Genomic DNA, 18566 nt, shown 5'->3' with positions numbered 1-18566 from the left:
ATTGAAAATAAAGGTTTTGCCAAATGTCTGTTATAGACACACTCCCCAAAACGAAGTTAACCAAGTTAAAGAAAGACTTCGAAACCCAATACAGCTAGAATCGTATCTCTAGTGATCCAACCATCCACCTTGGGGAAAACCCAAACCATTCATAATGCTGTTTATGATGGGGCTCATCGTCATCGTGCCTAGTACCATAGTGCTTTTACAATGCTTTCAGAATCTCTGACACACTGGATCTTAGCGCCCCCTTGCTGTTATCAAGAATTCTTTAGATGTACTTTTACTTTGAAGATTTTGAAGTTTTTATTCCCGATCGAACTCTGTGGTACTCAAACACCGGTATTGTTTTTGATTCATAAACCTGTTCTGTTTGCCTATACAGGACAGCAGAGAATTTATTTGAGCTTATGGTCAACTTGCCTAAAATGATTTAGGTCTATTAGCCTCTAATGGAGGTTCTAGCTTGTTTACTTCCTTCTCAAGCGAATCCAGCCTGATCCTCCCCAGCTTCCAATTTATTACACTCTTCTGGGGGAACCTGCCTCTGAGAGTTGAGTGACCCAGCATTAGTTGCAAAGAACTCAGAGTTGGAATCTTGCAAATATTCTCTCTCCTGATCTTTTTGCTAAATGATAATGCTGACCTAACTAAATACCGCTTAGCATCGGGAGCGAACCAAAATGAATCTATGGTGGAGGTTACAATTCAAAACCTTACCAAGCAGCCTACTGCTCATCAGAAAAAAATATGTCCTGGAGAAATTATTGTTTTCTGGAGTAAAACGTATACTCTCTTCTTGACTTATGCAGGGCCTTTCATACATCCAAAAGTGATTGGATGTTGCAGAATATGCCTAATACCTAGTGAGCCAGTGCAAGTAGGATTTCACACATACTATACTCAATATGTCAGTAATTTCTTGGTTACTCAACAATTCATAAATGTTGAATTAATGTGATGGGCAGTGTGCAGTGAAATGCATGCAAATTATTCAGTCTTCCGCTAGTGACGTCTAGCTTATTAGCACCACCATATAATTTCTAACCAAGGTCGTTTTGAAATATTTCCAAAGTACCTTCCATAAAGGGACTTCTATTTCTCACTGAAAATGTCACTCTTTCTAGAGTCACTTGATGAGATTGTTTCTTAATACAGTCCTCAATTTTAGTATAACCTTCAACTTTTCATTTTATGTTGTATTTGTTTTTTTAAGCAATGACATGTTTATGATCCATAGCTTTATATGCAATTATGTATTTGCATGAATGAAAAATCAATTACATGAACAAACTTCTCATTCATCATAATCTCCTCCTAGAACTCTGGACATTTTCTTTGATGTTTTGTCCTGGAAAACTTTAGTCCTTTAACATTAAAATAACATGTATGAGACTTCTCACTTTACCTTAGTTCCAGCCTTGTTGGTGTTAAGCACTTTCACTCTTCATTTTTGTAGAATACACCTCTTTTCAACTTTAACCTAAAGATATTAACCATTTTCCTCTTGAATGATTACCTAAGAAAATAAATTCTAATGGCTATAGATTGATTAACTTCTCCCAAGAACATGTGTCAATAAGATCTTCTTCAATTTTAAACATTCAGCTTGTCTATGGTTATAGAAAAATCTCATGTATTTTTATATTTCATAAAACAAATGCCCCTTTTTGCAGTAAGGTCTATATGCGTGAGGGCAAGATTAATATTTCTCCTACTCTCAAAAGACCTGTAAAAAATGTACTAATAGTGATTAGCACTTGCTATTATGGTTTACTATCTGTTATTGTGAATATTTATGTGATTTGTGATTGGAGTATCTGTTTTATTAAATTTAGTTTTACCTATAATCCTGGTCTAAGAGTGTTATGAGTTTCCATTTTTCCTTTTTTGCCTTCAACCAAGGAACTTTACATTTCTTTTGTTATGTTTTTCTCTGCCTTTTGTAATCCTAACCTCTAGCGATGGCAAAGTATTTATCTCACTTAAAGGGCCAAGTTCAATATTTGGGTTTGACCTCCCCTTTCAATAGAAACTTTTCCACTGTTTTACACCATTTCACTGTACACTGTGAAATATTTCTCAAGTCACATATTGGCCACATAATGACTACAACTATATTACCGGAGTCAGAAGTTAATAGTTACTTGCAAACCCCATAATGCAGAGTTTGAATCATTGTTAGGCCATGTTCATTACCTTACACCCTCTCACAATTCCTCAAAATGGGAGTTAACATTTCCAAGGTGATATTAAATAATAGTGATGCCGGTCCTTTATAAACTGTAGAAAACAATCCGAGATCATTCTATTCTCTGTTGAGATCGCAGTCATAGAGAATTACACCTAAATACTAGATCTTCAGAACTGATAATAGAATATTCCAGTTTACATTATCAAAAGTTCTTTGAGCTTCATGTAAATCACCACAGCACTCAGATTTTCCGCCTCTTCACAGTTCTTGGCAATACCTGAAATAAAGCCAATCATGTCATTACTATACCTCCTTTTTTTGAATAGTAATTGATCCTTATTTAATATTTTCCAGACATCTTGATCTAAACCTGAAGCGTAGCATTTAGTTAGCAGATCCTACTTGTTTTGTGATTTATAAAAATGAGCAGATGTTTTTTCTCAACTGTAAACTTGTCATTTCCACAGTACATTAATATGGTTTAACAAGAGTAGAACTTTCTCTCTGCACATGATTTTCTAAAAGAGACTGTTGAAGCCACCTTGACGGGGCAATTAACCCCTTTTAAGTTCTGCATTGCTTCTTTCACTTCAAAATATGTTACTGGCGCTAGAGTTGCCTCTCGGTTTTTTTAATAGTTGGGATAGGTTGCTTATTCGAATAGTCGTCTTTGTACTCTAACTGCACTCTTTAGTTACTTACAAGTTACTGTAAAAAATTGATTGTGTCACAAATGTTCTTCCTTTTCACGAAAAAGTGGTTTTATCTAGTATTGTTTTTATGATATTTGAGGCTAGTAATCTCCAAGTACTTGTCTTATTGTTGACTTTATTTCTGATTCAGACAAACTAGTTTACATTCTGCTGTCTTTGTATATTGTTTATTTTATATTTTAGTTTTTGCTTCTTTGTCTTCAAGTATCTATAGCCTTTGAAGCACGTATTCTTCAGCTCTCTTAAATACTTTTCCAATTTCTGAGGATTTTTTATATGCTAGTTTTGTGCTTCAAACCAAATGACATTTGCTCCTCTCTACTATGAAAATCTTCAATTTCTGTTCAATCAAATTTCATTCTCAATAAGGATTCATTGAGTTTCTAACGATGATGTGTCCCCTCTCCTGTGGCGCATGCTAGATGTAATAACGCTGGAGCATGATGCGAATATGAATACTGCATTTCTAACATTAATCTTTTACTCCAGTATTTTTATATTTTCCAGAAACTAATCTAACCATGAGTAAAGTCACATGAAAAATAAGTAATATAGCTAGATTCGTGAACTATTTCTCTCTTCATAACACAAGGAATCCAAAGCCAACGTGGGGTATTCAATAGAATGTAATACATGAATCCTATACATTATGAATTTATAGCATGCCAAAAACTTAAAAGTGGCTAAGCGCTACTGTACCTGGAGTCCTCTTGAAACGGATAGCGACTGCTTAGCAGAGTGGGATGAAGCATGCATTAGCTGTTGTGCATCAACTTAAGCCAACCCTTCAGGGACATTTTTTTTTAGATTTGGTTGCAGGCTGATGTTAATTCCTCATTTAAGTGGCCTACCTTCCATACCTTCTTAGCTGTTTTCCTGCACATGTCTGATCATAATTTAGAATGATATTGGATGCTAAACGGAAGAGGAGAAATGAGTATCAGCACCTTGGCACTGTAAGTTCCTACTCCTGATGTAGTGAGCTCACCGGTCTCCCTTCTCATATGGTCGGCAGTTACTTTCTCCCATAATTGAGTTTGACAGTTGGCTTTTGTTTGTTTTAAACATTGGAGTCATACATACAATCATGAATGAAGCAAGTGAAATATTCAAGTGTTCATGGAATAAGACCAGCAAAGCCCAATTTGAACTTTTCTGGAAATAGATTCTACCACAAGGTGATCACCATTCAATGTATACAAAATTAAGGGACTGGCAGTTGTCTTTACATACAAAGAGACAAGGAAATGCTTGTTAGAGCTCAAAACAACCAGTTAGTAAATATGTTTTAATCAGTATATCTATGTGAGGTGTAAATTCTAGAAGGGATGAAGTCTAAATTAGAGATTTAACCATAGGAACAGGCATTGGGCAAGTAATAAATTAAGACCATGCGAAAAGCCAGGCCTAAAATGTTTGAAAAGCAGGAGGTGTGTAATCAACAGAAAAATAGTTTAAATCAAATATTTATTCAAATAAATAAAGCGACCCTCAATCCATGATAAAAGGATGACTACCTCACAGGTGGTGCACATCCACAGCAAATGACACCCTTAGATACATTTGGGTGACAGCATAAGTTGGGGCTGACAACATTTTCAATTAGTACCATGTAGACCTTAAAGAACAATGATGTCAGGATTAATTGGCGAAGTGGGTCAACTTGGGGGAACACATCTAGACAACTGGTGTTCTACACCACTCAAATTACTTTCATATTTAACTTTACTAATTCACCACTAATCCTTTATGGGTTACCGGAGTAGTGTGCTACTCGGCGAGAAAAAGCGCTTCAACACCTAATCGGGGGTAGCAAGCGCTATATAAATGCAAACCTTTTTCCTTTTCTATCCCTCCACTATCCTTCTCAACCCAAATATCTGACTAACATATCCACCACTCAAATTATTTCATATTTCACTATACTAATTCACCATTAATCCTTTATGGGTTCCGGAGAGGCATACTACAAGCCTAAAAAGCTCTTCAACACCTCGTCAGGGGTGGTAAGCTGTATATAAATGCAATAATACAATACAATATCAGATAGGAAACATCTAAGGCAATCCATGGTATGGAACCCCATACCCATCGTAGAGGAGGGAATGGACAAAAGTACTCCATGATCCCTTACGTTAAGGCCACCATGCCATGCGCATAAATAATATGATATTGTATCCTTCAGATGGTATCTTCACCTCTCTACACACATGCTGAAGTATCTCATCCTATCCCTGAAGTGGAGTTGCTGGATTAGAATGGTGCTAGACGGTGCTGTCTGTGTAAGGTGGGGGAGAGCCAGCTCTGTGCCTTTGCTGAACCGAAGAGGAGGACATCCCCTTTAGCTGTAGGATGTTAATACCTATGTCTCCAGGAATTTGTTATTTTCACCTGATCTCTACTTTCACAGGAAATTGTGTGAAGCACAGATTATTTTGCCGAGACCATCCTAACACATCTTTCACCCTCGTATCCGACATTTGGTTTATTTCATTGAACTTCCTAATCTTGTTTCACTATTCTACATTTTAAGTTTCAGCTCCCGTTGGTGCTTCAATCTGTGTGTTTTTCTACCTTGCTCATGTCAGTGTAATTAAGTTAATTTGTACTGCCATTGTATCTTTTTTTCTCTAGGCTGGATATAGACCATTGGGTGACATTGAGTAGGTTTGCTGGTGAGGGCTCAGGCGATCGTTTCTTCTCCTACGATAGCGGCTTTGTTCGGGATTGTCTGCTTTTTTGCAGCAGCTGTGTAATTTTGTTTTGTTGTTTTCCCTACGTTTAGGAGTTTCGGTAGTTCCCGAGTTGCACCACTGTAGACACGCTTTGTTGACACTATCACGTAGTAACTTTCCCGCATATCATATCCCAACCAATAAGTGCCTAAAACATACCCTTCAGAGTTCTAAAATTTGAGGTTTTGACAGAAGAGACTCTTCAATTATTAACTCCCTTGCGCTACGTATGCTCTCGGTGTTGCATCGCAGTGTTCTGCATCTTACCAGTCCACCAACAAATGGGAACAGGAGGGCCCTTTCTTAGGTTCAGTAGCTTAGAATGCCTTTCAGATCTGCTTTATTGAGCTTTGTGATGTATATATTGTATGCAGGATACTGCTGACATTCAAGGTCTTCTATTGAAGCACCAAAAATGTACATGCTATCCGCCATGTTACCAGGCCAGGCCCCTGAAATACAGTACTTATAATGGTTGGCAGACAAGAAATGTGACTTATTATTAAAGACCGTGACATCAAAGGTAGGTTTCAATAGAGTGCACAGAAAGTAAACTATGTACTTTTCTTTTTTCTCCAGGGGCAGTTGAAGAAGAGGCAGAAACAAAGGCCCCATCCCTCGAAAACATTAAACCAGGTTTGATTTGATTTTTGTATTAAGTGGAGGCAAATGTATTACATTGATATGAACAAAGCCACAATCAGATAGTGAAGATGTTAAAGAACCTGTGTTTAGAACTTTGATTAAATGTTCCTATGGTAACAAATATGTCGATCTGTATGACCAAACTCATGGAACTGGTATTTTAATCCAAAGGGTCTTCAATGCAGTGAAATGTACATTTGACTTTAATTGCACTGAGTAAGTGCATTAAATGATTGTGCCTTGCTAGTTGTATTGGGCACACTGTGCATGCACACTGGTGGACTGTAAGCACCAAATTAAATGTCTTATGTGATTAATGATTGTAGTACTAATGCTGTATATGTGATAAGTAGATGTAAGTCATTTGATAGGATTTTGGCATGCTAAAGTATAATAATCATTCTTTAATCTACAGAATCGGAGAACCCCACTACTCAACACAGGGTTGCATGTTTCTGAAACCATAGTTGGGTCCCTTTCCAACAAGCTTGATGGCAATAGAGCGCTGTATAATAGTGCAGTGCAGTTCAGTGCAATAAGAGAAGATAGAGGAGTGTATGGTACTTCAGAAAGGCAGGTCACAGCAGGGCTGCCGTGCTGGGAGTTACAGGAGAGGATGGATTCTGGTTTGAGGAGCAGCATTGGAGGGGGCTGGAAAGCCATTAGCTGGGAGACGCTTGACCAAGAGGGAGGATAAGTTGCAGAGCAAGTCTTAGGTGAACTGTTGCATCCAATAACCAAAAAGCTGCTTGAAAAGCCAATACAAATAAGCTCTGTGATGTCGAGAAGGCATGGAGCTTGGCGAATTTCGAATGGGATAAACGTTCACTCCCTCGTGTCTGAGTTTTTCCTTTCTGCGCTACCTTGATTTGTGTGTGGCGATGCTGCCACTGCACATCTTGTGAAGCCCTGTGGCTACCTTGATGTTGGTCTCAAGGCACAGAGGGGAGCCATTGTTTGCCTTGTAAAAGAGGAGGTAGCGAGTCTTGAAATAATTGCAATTCACCAGGAGTTTTATTAAAGGAGGAGACACTTGTACACCCACTCACAGACCCATCTAGGCACTCACACACCAACTCATACACCCACTCATACACCCACACAGCTACTCACACACCCACTCACAGACACGTACACCCACTCACTGATGCACAAAACCGCTCACACATCTTCAAAACTACTCACACACCCACTCACACTTCCATACAAACACCCACACACCCACTCAAAGCCATTCACACAACCAGTCACATACCCATACAGTCACTCACACACCCAGTCACCGACCCGTACAGCCATTCACACACCCAGTCACCGAACCGTACAGCCATTCACACACCCAGTCACCGACCCGTACAGCCATTCACACACCCAGTCACTGACCTATACAACTACTCACACACCCAGTCACCGACCCACACAGCAACTCACACACCCACTCAGACACATACACCCACTCACAGACATATACACCCACTCACAGACATATACACCCACTCACAGACATATACACCCACTCACAGACATACACACCCACTCACAGACATACACACCCACTCAGACATACACACCCACTCACAGACATACACACCCACTCGCAGACATACACACCCACTCGCAGACATACACACCCACTCGCAGACATACACACCCACTCGCAGACATACACACCCACTCGCAGACATACACACCCACTCGCAGACATACACACCCACTCGCAGACATACACACCCACTCGCAGACATACACACCCACTCACAGACATACACACCCACTCACAGACATACACACCCACTCACAGACATACACACCCACTCACAGACATACACACCCACTCACAGACATACACACCCACTCACAGACATACACACCCACTCACAGACATACACACCCACTCAGACATATACACCCACTCAGACATATACACCCACTCAGACATATACACCCACTCACAGACATATACACCCACTCACAGACATATACACCCACTCACAGACATATACACCCACTCACAGACATATACACCCACTCACAGACATATACACCCACTCACAGACATATACACCCACTCACAGACATATACACCCACTCACAGACATATACACCCACTCACACACCCATACACCCACTCACACACGCATACATCCACTCACACACCCATACATCCACTCACACACCCATACATCCACTCACACACCCATACATCCACTCACACACCCATACATCCACTCACACACCCATACATCCACTCACACACCCATACATCCACTCACACACCCATACATCCACTCACACACTTACTCAAGATCCATGCAGCCACTCACACACCCACTCACACCCTATCCAGCTGCTCACATACCCACTCTCAAAGGATACAGGTTAGTTAGGAAATAAAATATTTAAAAAGAACCTTTAAAATGCACTAAACAGAGGGTAAACGGATGTTATAAAAAAGCAGAAATTCAAAGAAAAAAAGCAAAGGTCACAGGGTTGTTGTAGTTAGGAAATGAAACTAAAAAAAACCTTAGACATTCAATGAAAAAGTCAAAGGTTAAGGGGATGTAATAATTAGGCTCAGATTATCCACAGACAAAACCATAGAAATTCAGCAGTTATAATTAACTGAGCTAACTATAACTTATGGCCCGCAGTGCACTGCTTATGACCTTGCATATTACATCACTCATGACTTGGTCATGACATGGTCAGTAATATCAATGATGACCTCACTGATGACATCTCAAATGACATCACTGATGACATCATCTAGTGATTGTGAATATTTTCTACATGTTCATGAGCGTTAAACATATATACAAAGGTGCCACAAAAGTTGAATTAGCGTACTTAGTGAACTATTAATGGGTGATACTATTTCTAAAATATATTAAATGAGTGGCTGTATGACTGTTGTATCTGTGTGTGAGTTGCAGTATGGGTGTGTGAGTGGCTGTTTGGCTGAATATGTGGGTGTGTGAGTGTATGTGACTATGGGTGAATAAGTGGGTGTTTCTGTGACTATGGCTGAGTGAGTGGCTCTTTTGGTGAGTGAGTTGATGTGTAAATGAGTGACTGTGTGAGTGGTTGAATGGGTGAGTGATGGTGTGTAAGTGGTTGTATGGGTGAATGAGTGGCTGTTTGAGGGGGTATTTGGTTAACTGAGTGGTGTGTGCGAGTGGCTGTATTGAAGAGTGAGTGGCTGTGTCAGTGACTGTAAGGGTGAGTGAGTAGATTTGTGAGAGCTTGTATGGATGTGTCAATGTGTATGTAAGTGGTTGTGTGTTGATGAGTGAGTGGCTCAGAGAGGCTGCATACATGAGTGGGTATGTGAGTGGCTTTATAGGTGAGCGAGTGACTGTGTGAGTGACTGAGTCAGTGGCTGGGTAACCTTCCAGCCCCGACTGCTGTTGCAAAAAGTCTGGGGGTTAAGATTGACATCACTCTCTCCTTTAAGTCCCAAGTCAAGACCACTGCTGGAGTTTGCTTTGCCCTAGTGAAAGCATTGGGAAAGACCCTTAAGTGTCTGACAGAAAACATATGGAAGGACCTCATCCAGACATTAAACAAATCACAGTTAGATTATGCAAATGTCCTGCTTCTTGGGTCCCCCAAGAGCTGACAGGTAGCAGCGGGTCCAGAATGCTGCTGCAGTGTTGGTGCTTAACATTCCACAATGGCACTCAATTATGAAGGGCTTAAATACCCTAATTTGGCTATCTATTAGCCACAGAATAAGATTCAAACCCTTCTTTTTACATTTAGGATGATGAAACAGAAGGGCCCATTGTACATAAAAAACAAGATTAAAAAGTATCAACCCCTTAGAAACCTTCGTTCGACTCACCAGAATTTGATTGTGAGTCCCTAAGATATACAAATCATGAACTGGAGGCCTAACCTTCTCTTTCCTGGCTCTGAAGCTATGGAATTCTCTTCTTTATCATATTTGGACTATTTCTGCAGAGACCATTTTTAAGACTAGCTTTAATACCCATCTCTTGAAAGAGATATGATCTTTCTTGATTTCTACACCTTTACAATACAATACACCAACATTTGTAAAGCACTAGAGCTACCTTAACCAGAGCTGTCCCGGCACTAGCGTGATCCAGCAAACATGGGAGAGAGAGAGAATCTCCAACCAAAACGAAATAGAGCTAATCACGGCCAAAAAGCCATGTCTTTAAAGCTTTCCTGAACTCCCCTTTATCCGGTTTCAACCGAAGTCTGTCCGGAAGGGAGTTCCATAATCTGGTTGCTCCTACTGAGAAAGCCCTGCAACCGGTGCGTGCTTTCGCGAATTGGGGAACACACAGCAGATTTTGTGAGTTAGAGCGTAGCGAACACATTTGCTGATAGGAGCAGATGTGTTTCTTTATGTAATTGGGGCAGCTGCCTTTCTGGGCCTTGAATTCTATACGCTTCACTACCGGCAGCCAGTGGAGCTGTTTGACATGTGGAGTTATGTGTTGTCTAAATGTCACTCTTCTGATCAGTCTCACCGCCGCATTCTGCACCATCTGCAGTCTCTTTATCACAAATATGCCGGAAGACCAAGAAACAGACTGTTGGCATAGTCATGCCTTGAAGTTACCGTAGCATGAACAACTCCTTTTCGACAACTATCCGGAAGTAGATAAAGAAATGTCCTCAGCCCCTTCAGAATTCCGAAGCAAGTGGATGTTATGGACCATATTTGGGAAGCAAATTTCTTATCAGTGTCCCATTTTACACCCAGGTTTTTTGCCGTAGAGGTCGGACAGGGTGGGGAACCCATTTCCTCTGGCCACCACAGACCAGGTGGTGGGGGGAATTCTTGCAGAAGAACAGAACCTCAGTCTTCTCTGTGTTCAATTTTAGCTTGTTGTTATTCATCCATCTGGAGACGTCACACAGGCAGCCCCTAAACCTCTCGAAGGAATTTGCCGACAGGTCCTTAAGGGAGAACACCAGCTGTGTGTCGTCTGCATAGGAGATGGTTTTAATTCCCCATTTAGAGAGGAGCCAGATAGATATTAAAAAGTAGGGGGCTCAACGCTGAGCCCTGCAGCACCCCACACCAGAGGGGTTTAGCTTCTGATTTAAAAGGGTGTAATATCACTCTTTGTGTGCGTTCGCTGAGATAGGACTTAAACCAAGCGTGTGCCGTCCCCTTCACTCCCACCGGCCTCAATTTAGCCAACAGTATTGGATGGTCCACCGTACCTTTCGCCTCATGGAATCTCTAGGGCTCCTGAGGAGGAATACTTCCAGGCCGTTGTATTTTTTCAGCAACAAGCAGTGATCATTTGGAGCAGCTGCTGCGCTATATAAATACCTTCATTCATTCATGAATGGAATCTTTGAACTATTCTCTGCTACTAGCAGTTGCTTGGGACGCACTCCAGTCCATCATTTGTCACCCACTATGCCACCTCCGTTTGGACCCAGCCATGTGCAAGTCAGTCTTTATCCTGCTCCAATATGAACAGCCCAGCCCGAGCTACCAGGCCAAGCCCTCCCTGAACTGGACTACAAGCACGGCAAGACTGATTTTCACCCTAATTGTGGCTCCTTGGTTGGATGTAGCTTGGTTCCAGTGGCACAGTCAGCACAGGACCCAAATCTGGGCGTACCCAGCGCACTTTGGGATGTAGCTGCAACATTAACAAGATGATCGATGGAATTCTTGAATTAATCTTAGCCACTGGCAATCACTCAGGTTGCACTCCAATCCATCGGTTTTCACCCACCATGCCACCTCAGTCTGGACTTAACAGACCAGCCCAAGATACAAGATAAATTTAAGCATACCATTCATCACTTTGTTTTTCCTGTCCTAAGTGTGGCGGGTATGCCCAGAGTGGTCCTATGCTCACTGTGCCACTTGAACCAAGCTATATCTGGATGATGAGCCCTAATAAGGGCAAAACCGGTCCTGAGTTTCCTGTGTTCCAGTTCCAGGAGGATCTGGCCCAGCAACTCAGGTTTGACGCTCTGGGAAGGGCAGAACTGGCCATCAGTCAATGTCTCTACCAGCATTCTGAAGAACTTGAGGAAAAAGTGACAATTCTTACTATCAAAAGCATCCTAGAGAGAGTAGAATTGCTAGCTTCCCCCTCCCCTCCAATATCTAAGACAAACTTTTCTCAGTATGTTATTATTTTTTGTCGATCCACATTAAAACACAATTTATTTAAAGTGGGCAAGTCAATGGCTTAGTGTGTTAGCCAAATGCTTTGTGAACTTTTTGAGGTCCTAAGTAATAGTATCAGTGGGGTTGTCATGACTGGTTTTCTTGTGGCCTCTACATAGTTAAGGATTGACAACGGTGTCTCCTTTCCTCAAGGTGTCCATGATCCCAGCAGTCAGAGGTGAAAAAAATCAGCTTTTGTTTTTTTAAATGCTAAATTAATTAACCTGAAAATGATCTTGTAAAAACCCCTTCTATACCTGTCCAAGCCCAGTTATTTGTTAATCTCCAGAGTCTTAATGCATGTGGTCTCCTCCTGATATCTGCCACTCCAAGAACAGTTGCCATGATTGATAAATGTTGAGGTTACCAGATAATAATTCTGAGAACTACTGTTGGGGGGGTCGGGTATATGAAGTGACCCAAATGGAATGCCAATCTTTCCTCAGAGTCCAGCCATCTGAAAAAACTAGTTGCCACACATTTGACCTTTCACTGTCAGCACTGGGTATTTATTTCCTTGATCTCTTACCCTGTACTGGGTTAGCTTGTTCCAGGTAGAAGACGGTAAGGATGACTTGTTCATAGTGATTGCAGTAAGCTGACCCTTTCCTACTGTAAGCTTTCTCAGGGGTTTGAGGGTGCAGTTGTCCCTATACATTCTTCTTCTAAAGCATTCTTTGCAGTTTCTAGGCTTTTGTGGTAGCCACCTCATTCAGCCTACTCAAGTTTTACATTCATGTTTTCGATTCCACCCTCATGCGAAGCTTGAAGGCATCTCATCTAGTGATCTAAGGCACTTCTGCCTCCTGGCTACATGCAGAGAAAACCAAACCAGTCTGGCTCCGGAAAAACTCTAAAGCATTACCCCTGCGCGTCAGTAAGCACCACCCTTCCCCGCCGACATCAGTTACTTTCTATCCACTCATTCTGACACCGATCCGGAGCTCTACTCTTTGATCTCTGATAAGATTTTTTCTGATTTATTTTCACACTCATATTTTTTCGAGAGTGGAAGGGAGATGTCCCCTTCTAAAAGGACAGAGTTCACATTTTGTAGGGATTGTTACAAACACATGTCTGTGATTGATCTCCACAGGATATGCCTCTTGTGTTTTGGGTCGGAGCTCGACTCCAAGACTGGAGACTCCTGTGACAGGATGAACCCAAAGGTCATACGAGATTGCAAAGAGAAGCTCATCATTGCAAAACATTACCAAGACTCCATGCTGTTTCTGGTCGAAGTCAAGAGTGAGGTCCTATTCGCACTCTTGAATTTGTTCCTGTGGCAGTTCTTCATTGTGGCCGTCTGGTAATCAAAGAAAAAGCATCAGAAGTCCAAGCAGGAATCTATCCCTTCCGGCCATTCTCGATCCCCAGAGAAGACACTAGGGTGTCAACATGCCATCTCAAACTCCAGAGGAGCTGATTCTGAGTCTGGTCCCAATGCACCCTGCCTCTCCAGGTCCATTGGCAATGTCTCATCAAATCAAGGCTTTTAGGGAGGCAATGCTGTGCATTTTTGGCACACTTCTGGATCCCTCTGGCACACCTTCGGGCCCCAAGGAGCCACAAAGGCCTCCAGTTGGGATGCCACCGGCGGATTTACCCTCAGCCTTGTCTCTGCCCCTCAAACACATTTCAGGTTCCCCACTGTCTTTGGTGCCGGCTTTGGTGCCGGTGCTACAATTTGCACTGCTCCTTTCAACATCAACGCCGCCGGAGGAGGATCCACAACCTATAGTGGTTTCCGATTCGGACTCAAAATCCTCTCAGCCAAGGCTGCCCCCTGATTCCATTGTGGCACCACTTGTTGGCAATTGTTACAACTCCATCATACTACCCTTACTAGACAGTTGCTCCCATACACTAAATCACATTTTTGGCTCAGACTCAGATCAAAGTCAGACTTTCGATGATGATGAATTTGTCCCTCAATATGACAAAGCGAACTGGCAAATAGTCCAACAGGATGCCAGTGGTCTGGGCACTTCCCCAGCACTGGATTAGTTTCTCCTTCTGGGCCAGCCAGAGAGGAGAGTGTATCATTTCCAGTGGTTATCAGAAGGGCTACAGAGGTCCTTGACCTGCAGCTCCCAATAATGGAGGTCAAAACTAATGTCCTTACAGAGGTCCTTCTGCATCACCATGCACCTACCGAATCTCTTCTGCCCTTTAATGAAGCCCTGTGCATACTCTCTTGTGTACTTGGAGAAAACCATGCTCTAGACCTTCAATCAATAGACCGGTCACTCGTTGCCACAAACAAGCTCTGAGCCCAACTGACTTTCTCATGCAGCATCCAGCGCCAGAGAGCTTGGTGGCTCAGGCATCCACCAGCAAAGTTAAATGTCTTTCCTACAAACCCTCCTGACCACGAATCCAAACATATGGAGGCATTTGGCAAGCACGTTTTCCAGCACCAGCCTTGCCTTACACTATGTAAATGCCAGCAGCCTCCTTGGGTTCTGCACCCATGCACTGTGGGACAGATCTTACCAACATCATACCAACCAAATCTTACCAATGCAACTTGCAGACCTCTTTAGCACAAACTATTCTGGATGGCCGGGATGCAGCTAAATAATCATCCAGTCTGGCCTTGACATAGACAGTTGCTTGGGTTGGGCAATTGGCATGTATGATGACACTTGGATAAGGTCTTCGGGCTTCTCAGGGGGTGTCCAGGCATCTTTCATGGATATGCTGTTCGATGGCTCTTGCCACGTTGGTGAGAAATTGGATACAACCCTAGATGGGTTCAAAGAGAGTCATGCCCCAGACCTCTTTGGGTTACTCCACAACTGTCATGCAGTTTCCTCCATTTCCGAAATATGCCAATGGGTTAGACCTATTGACACCACCAGACACCACTGTCAGTGCGACCAGCATTTTTGAGTTCAGGCAGCTGTTCCTAACGGCAATATCCAGGACATAAGGGACAACACATGGCCCAGTCCTCAGCCTTTCTGACAATAACTTCAAAACTGCTTTAGATTGTCCTTTCCAGCTAACAGTTCCCCTGTAGGAGACATGAGCTGCCATTTCTTCCAGGGGTGGCAAGACATCACTTCAGACGGATGTCTTTCAAAGTGTCCAAATGTGGCTACTCCTTCCCATCTCTTTCTACCGTGCGACACCTTCCACCAACATCTGAGCCGCTGCCGGAGGACCATATGTCTATTTTGAAATAGGAGGTGCAGGTTTTTTTGGTCAAAGAAGCTATGAAGAGGGTTCCAGCCTCAGAAATAGGAACTGGGTATTATTCCCCCCTACTTCATTGTACTAATGAAGTATGGAGGTCTTCGTCCTATTTTAAACTTTTACCTCTCAATGCCTTCCTGTGAAAGGGCAATTCAAGATGCTTGCACAGGTTTGGTCTGCCCTAGATCTTGGATACAGGGTTGTAGCCTTGTACCTGTTGGAGACCTATTTCCATAGCACCATACTGCAGGCCCACAGAAGCTATATGTGGTTCACTGTAGGCCAAGATCATTTTCAGTTTGTGGTGCTCCTTTTTGACCTGACCAGAGTTCATTGAATGTTCACAAAAGTTATTTATGTTTGTTGCAGTAAACCTTCGGAGGTTGGGTTTTCAAGTCTTTCCCTACCTCGACAACTGGCTGTTGAAGGTGGGCTTGCCCCAGGCAGTCGTTGACCACCTGCGGGCCGTGGTAAACCTTCGAACATCAAAGGGTACTACTATCAACATGCCAAATACACACCTGACTCCTTCACGGATGCTGCATTTAATCGTAGCCATCCTGGATATGGTGCAATTACGTGCCTTTTTCCTGGACTGCACAGTCCAGGGCATTCTGACTCTGATCCTGATCTTTCAGCCTCAGTCCTGGAGGCTATTGACTCTCCGACGCCTGGGCCTTCGTTCCTCCTGCTTCCTGTTCATCAACTTTGCCAGGTGACATTTGTGGGCTCTGCAAACGGACGTGAGGTCTCAGTGGGCACAGCTCCATGGAAACCTAACAGATTCCATCCAGGTTTTCGTAGGAGACCGCAAAAGATTTGCAGTGGTGGCTGCTCAATCGCGATCGGACTGGCGGCAGACCCCTCTCCTTATCCCACCCAGACCTGATGGTGGTGACGGACGCATTGCTGCTGGGTTGAGAGGCCATCTAGGAGACGTGGAATTCAGAGTTGTTGGGTGTCAAGCGGAAACCCCACTCAACATCAAGCTTTTGGAATTGGGGATTATCAGCTTGGCTTTGAAGACCTTCCTGTTAACCATCAAGAGGAGGATGATGCAGGTTCTTATGGATAAGGCCACCGCCATGTGGTACTGCAACAAGCAGAGCGGAGTGGGGTCTTGAGTCCTGTGTCAGGAGGTTCTCTGATTGGGACTGAGTGAGTCGTCGAGGAATATCCCTGAATGTGAATCACCTGGTTGGGTCTTTAAATGCAAGGGTGGGTCAACTCAGCCACAGACACCGAGTAGGTCATGAATGGCAGTTACACCCATAATTGGTGCAGTGTCTTCCAGTGATGCCTGCATCCAGTCCTGCGCAAGCCTACCTCCAAACATGGAGATTCCATTTGATTCACTTTCAAGGTTGTTATCCTGGCAGTTAAACATTGTTCCACGAAATCTGTGTTTGCCAAGCACTGGGACAAGTTTATGGTTTGGTGTGGTACCACTCAGATAGACTCTTTGCAGGCCAAACTGTCAGATGTATTGTTGTGTGTTTTGTCTTTGATCCAGCAAGAACTTGCTGTGTGCATTGCAAAACATTTTTAGCTCTTCCGGTCTTTTCACATTTGCAGGACCAGCCATCCTTGTTCAAATCACAATTCATGATGCTTTTCCTTACATGTACAGTGTGCATGGGTGGTGCTTATATGAAACTTCGGTTGTCATTTCCAGAGCAAAATAGAGTACTGCTTTATATTTCTCCTGGTTCCTGTCTAACCTACGCAATGCTCCCCTTGTGAGGAAGTATCTACCCCAAATAGCTTTACCGAGGGTAAGTAACTTGTTATTTGTGCTCTGTGGGGACTAGTTGGATTTTCACCCAGAATCTGGTAGGGCTATAATTGTGACGAGGCCAATATTGGGTTTATAATTATCATGTCAGAGAGATCAGCTAAGAAAGAGTTAGGTTACCAGGTAACATAGCGTGTGAAAATGACATGTTTCGTCCTCCTTTTCCTTTCCCAAACAAGGCATCCCTAAGAGAAAAACAAGCATTGGCATAGCCAATAGGTCTCGCCTTTGGGAACTTATAAGTGTCAATAAAACGACTGAATCACCACTGTTGCATGGTTTTGTATAATTTCTGGAAAGTGCTTGGGGCCTTGCATCCCTAACAAACTTCCACTCTACTCTTGTGCTCTTTGTGAAAGGGTTTGATGGTTCACAAACCTCAAACTTTAATTCTGGGTCATTTTATAAAAAGTAGTTTACGTCGGTTGTATCATAAGTATCTTTCAAGAAACTCGGCTTTTGATTTTTTTTAAAACTTATAGTATACAAGCGTACAACATTAGGACCCTCGGTAAAAAAAAGACAAAATAAAATACCTAACAATAGATGCATATCAGACTCCAGGCCCGAATGTTGTGGCCTCAGCACTTTCCTTTTTCCAAAATATAAATTAAGTTCTTCAGCAGAGGACACATGTGTATGAGACAGAATCCCCTCCCATTTTCTTAACAAAAAAACATCACATTTTGTGTTTCCGTAGTGCTGCTGGGGCGCACATTTTGATGTGTAACTGAGTGGGATTCAGCGTTAACTCATTGTGTTCTTTCCGCCAGCAGTGAAAGAAAGGACTCTGATAGCGTCGCACAATGCCTGTCGCAGTTTTGGAGGGAGTACTGGAGTGCCATACTCAGACGTCGACTGGACGTGCCACAGTCCTAAAACTGTGCTGAGAGACGACAAAAGTCCCATGTTCCAATATTCCGCACCAGCTCATGGAGAACCAAAATCGCAGAACTAGACCTACTGCTTTTGCCAAACCTAACAAAACACGCACTCCAAACAGCTGACTGTGGAGTAGAAACAACATGATCTATTTAGCATTAAAAAAAAAAACAAGCTGTTTGGCAAGGACATGATAATGCACTGAATGCAGCTCTTTAACTTCAAA

The 18566-nt window shown here is 42.7% G+C and overlaps 1 protein-coding gene across 4 annotated transcripts in view; it reads left to right on the top strand.

Annotated features, from left to right (window-relative positions):
• LRP11 (LDL receptor related protein 11) overlaps nucleotides 1-18566 on the top strand; it is a 287031-nt gene that overhangs the window by 242383 nt on the left and 26082 nt on the right. For all 4 annotated transcript variants that reach the window (XR_013596241.1, XR_013596240.1, XM_078649382.1 and 1 more), the window contains one exon: nucleotides 6222-6278. Coding sequence is in view for 2 of the 4 variants with exons in the window: in XM_078649382.1 (XP_078505508.1) it covers nucleotides 6222-6278 (57 nt within the window). In the remaining 2 variants the exon portion in view is untranslated. The remainder of the gene's footprint in view (nucleotides 1-6221; nucleotides 6279-18566) is intronic.

This window comes from Lissotriton helveticus, chromosome 6, assembly GCF_964261635.1.
Source record: "Lissotriton helveticus chromosome 6, aLisHel1.1, whole genome shotgun sequence".
NCBI lineage: Eukaryota > Metazoa > Chordata > Amphibia > Caudata > Salamandridae > Lissotriton > Lissotriton helveticus.
Note: the sequence above shows the minus strand (reverse complement) of the source record. Positions and strands in the feature narration are given on the sequence as shown.